This window comes from Octopus bimaculoides, chromosome 1 (assembly GCF_001194135.2).
Source record: "Octopus bimaculoides isolate UCB-OBI-ISO-001 chromosome 1, ASM119413v2, whole genome shotgun sequence".
NCBI lineage: Eukaryota > Metazoa > Mollusca > Cephalopoda > Octopoda > Octopodidae > Octopus > Octopus bimaculoides.
The window spans coordinates 72,984,048-72,986,413 of NC_068981.1; the positions used below are offsets into that span (position 1 = coordinate 72,984,048).

General features: G+C 34.9%; 1 protein-coding gene across 1 annotated transcript in view; it reads left to right on the top strand.

Annotated features, from left to right (window-relative positions):
• Positions 1 to 2,366, top strand: part of LOC106867433 (N-sulphoglucosamine sulphohydrolase) — a 19,141-nt gene that overhangs the window by 2,067 nt on the left and 14,708 nt on the right. Inside the window, exon 2 of the mRNA XM_014912309.2 lies at positions 1,055 to 1,187. Within this exon, the coding sequence (XP_014767795.1) occupies positions 1,055 to 1,187 (133 nt within the window). The remainder of the gene's footprint in view (positions 1 to 1,054; positions 1,188 to 2,366) is intronic.

Here is a 2,366-nt window from a genome sequence, read left to right on the forward strand (position 1 = left end):
TGGTCATCTATGTTATCGTCGTATAACATATCATCTATATCATCATTTGATATATATATTTTGTGTTCGACCGTGTGACGCGTTTAAATAAAAGGAGTCCTGTTTTTCCATTCGTCACCATTTCTCCTTTTTGAGTTCGCACGGTCGTTCCCTTACATATATATATATATAAAGTCAAAATAAGCAACAGTATGATCCTTTCATGCGACTCCATTTAATTAAGCAATGTGAACATTACATCAAATGTAAAATGCAGAGCAATCCTCAGCTGCACAAAGATATAGAAATTTACTGAAATTACATTTCAACAGAAAGACATATTTTTAAACTCTCTAAGTAGAAAGGAAGAATGCAAAGAACCATTTTGACTTAGCCATATATATATATTTAGCAGAAGAAACAGAGTGACCCAAGGTCCGAGAAGTCAAGTGCGTTGGCACTTGAGTTCTACTTTTCTTGTTTGCACCAAAATACCTATATATATATATATTTGACAGGAATGGCAACAAAAGAAAGAAAGAGACCTCGATATTATGCAAATAGAGGAATTTATCTGTAGATATATGTGACACTTATTCAGTAGCCGTGATAAAACTCCGAGTTTCGGATGCCAGGGTGGGGGTCCACTCCAACATCTCTTCAGTTATCCAACTACCGGAAATTCTTTTGAAAAATAACCGTTAACCCATAGGGAAAAGTTAAAAACAAAATATATATATATATATACGATTGCTGTGAGAAAGGTGGTGGAATGTAAAAGGGGCCAGGGGATTAGTTTAGGAATTATGTCCCTTGTTTGGATATACTGTGAAACCAGCAAGAGCTATCTTGAAGTGGGGAAAGTGTGCATTGTTAATGTGGTGTTCCTGTGATGGATATTTAATACTATACATTTCAGATAATATACCCACTCTACTGACAAATATAAGAGTGCCTCTTTTCCCTGACTTATGGTATCTTAGACAATTTATGCACATTCATATATATATATATATATATACATTTCTAAGACCTTGATCAAATATTACATATTTTAATTCATACTTTCTGACAGGAGATGATGCTGGTTTTGAAAGCCAAATATACAACAACAAGGTGTGTAAAACTCCTAATCTTAATCAATTAGCAAAACGGAGTGTGGTCTTTAACAGAGCTTACGCATCGGTCAGCAGCTGCTCTCCAAGTCGGTAAGCATTCACTAATTTACTACAAAAACTTCAACCTTTCAGTGTCCTGTTTACGTCTATCATTTCAAGTTACATTTTGTTATCTAGTTTTTGATGAAATATTTTATCTTCAACTGAGAAAGTGTAATGTGTATGTATGTTTCTATGTGCATGTGTGTGTGCACATGTGTACATTTGCATGTGTAACATAAGTGAATGGTTTTAGAGCAGGGGTCCCCAATCATTAAGCTGTGGACCAGCACAGGGCCATGGATCATTTGGTATCAAGCCACACAGAAAGAATAAATTTTAAAATTTTGATTTCTAGTTTATTGACTATTGTAGTTTGCAGGGTGTTTTTGCCTTACATATGTATTATATGTCATGTATATGAATTATATGTGTAATAGTTTCATTATATATTGTGCAATTTATTGTGTTTTGCTACACATCTGATTCATCAGTCCAAGGGAAAAAGTCTTGCATGAAACTGGTCTGTGGTCTAAAAAAAAGTTTGAGGACTGTTGGGTTAGAGGTTTGTTTCCCAATCATGAGATCCCAGGTTTGATCTCACTATATGGCATCTGATAAAATATCTTTTACCCTAGCCTTGGGTTAATCAAAACCTTGTGAATGAAACTGGATAGTTAGAAACTGTGAAGAAGCTTATCGGATGGATTGTGTCTGTAATTGTAATTTAAAGATCTAAACTTTGCATTCACTGTGTTATAGTGATTTTGCTTGAAGGTACACAAGTCTGTGGAATATTCAATCACTTACAGGGGTTGGACAAAATAATGGAAACACTTTAAAATTTCAAACAAATTTATTTTAATATAGGGTAAGGTCACCTTTAGCAGTAATTACAGCTTGAATTCTATGAGGTATGGACTTGTACAAAGTTTGAATTGTTTCCAAAGGAATTTTTGTCCATTCTTCAGCTAAAACAGTCTCCAGTTCTTGTAGTGATGATGGTGGAGGATATCGACTCCTTACTTGTTTTTCTAAAATGCACCATAAATATTCAATAATATTGAGCTCAAAATATCTGGCAGTGTTGGCTATAGCCTAGTCACCCGTATTACGAACCAGGTGATACACGAAGGAGTCATACCCAATGACTGGTGTAGCAGCATCATAGTCAACTGCTACAAAGGTAAAGGTGACGCTTTAGATACAAATAATTACAGAGGCATCAAG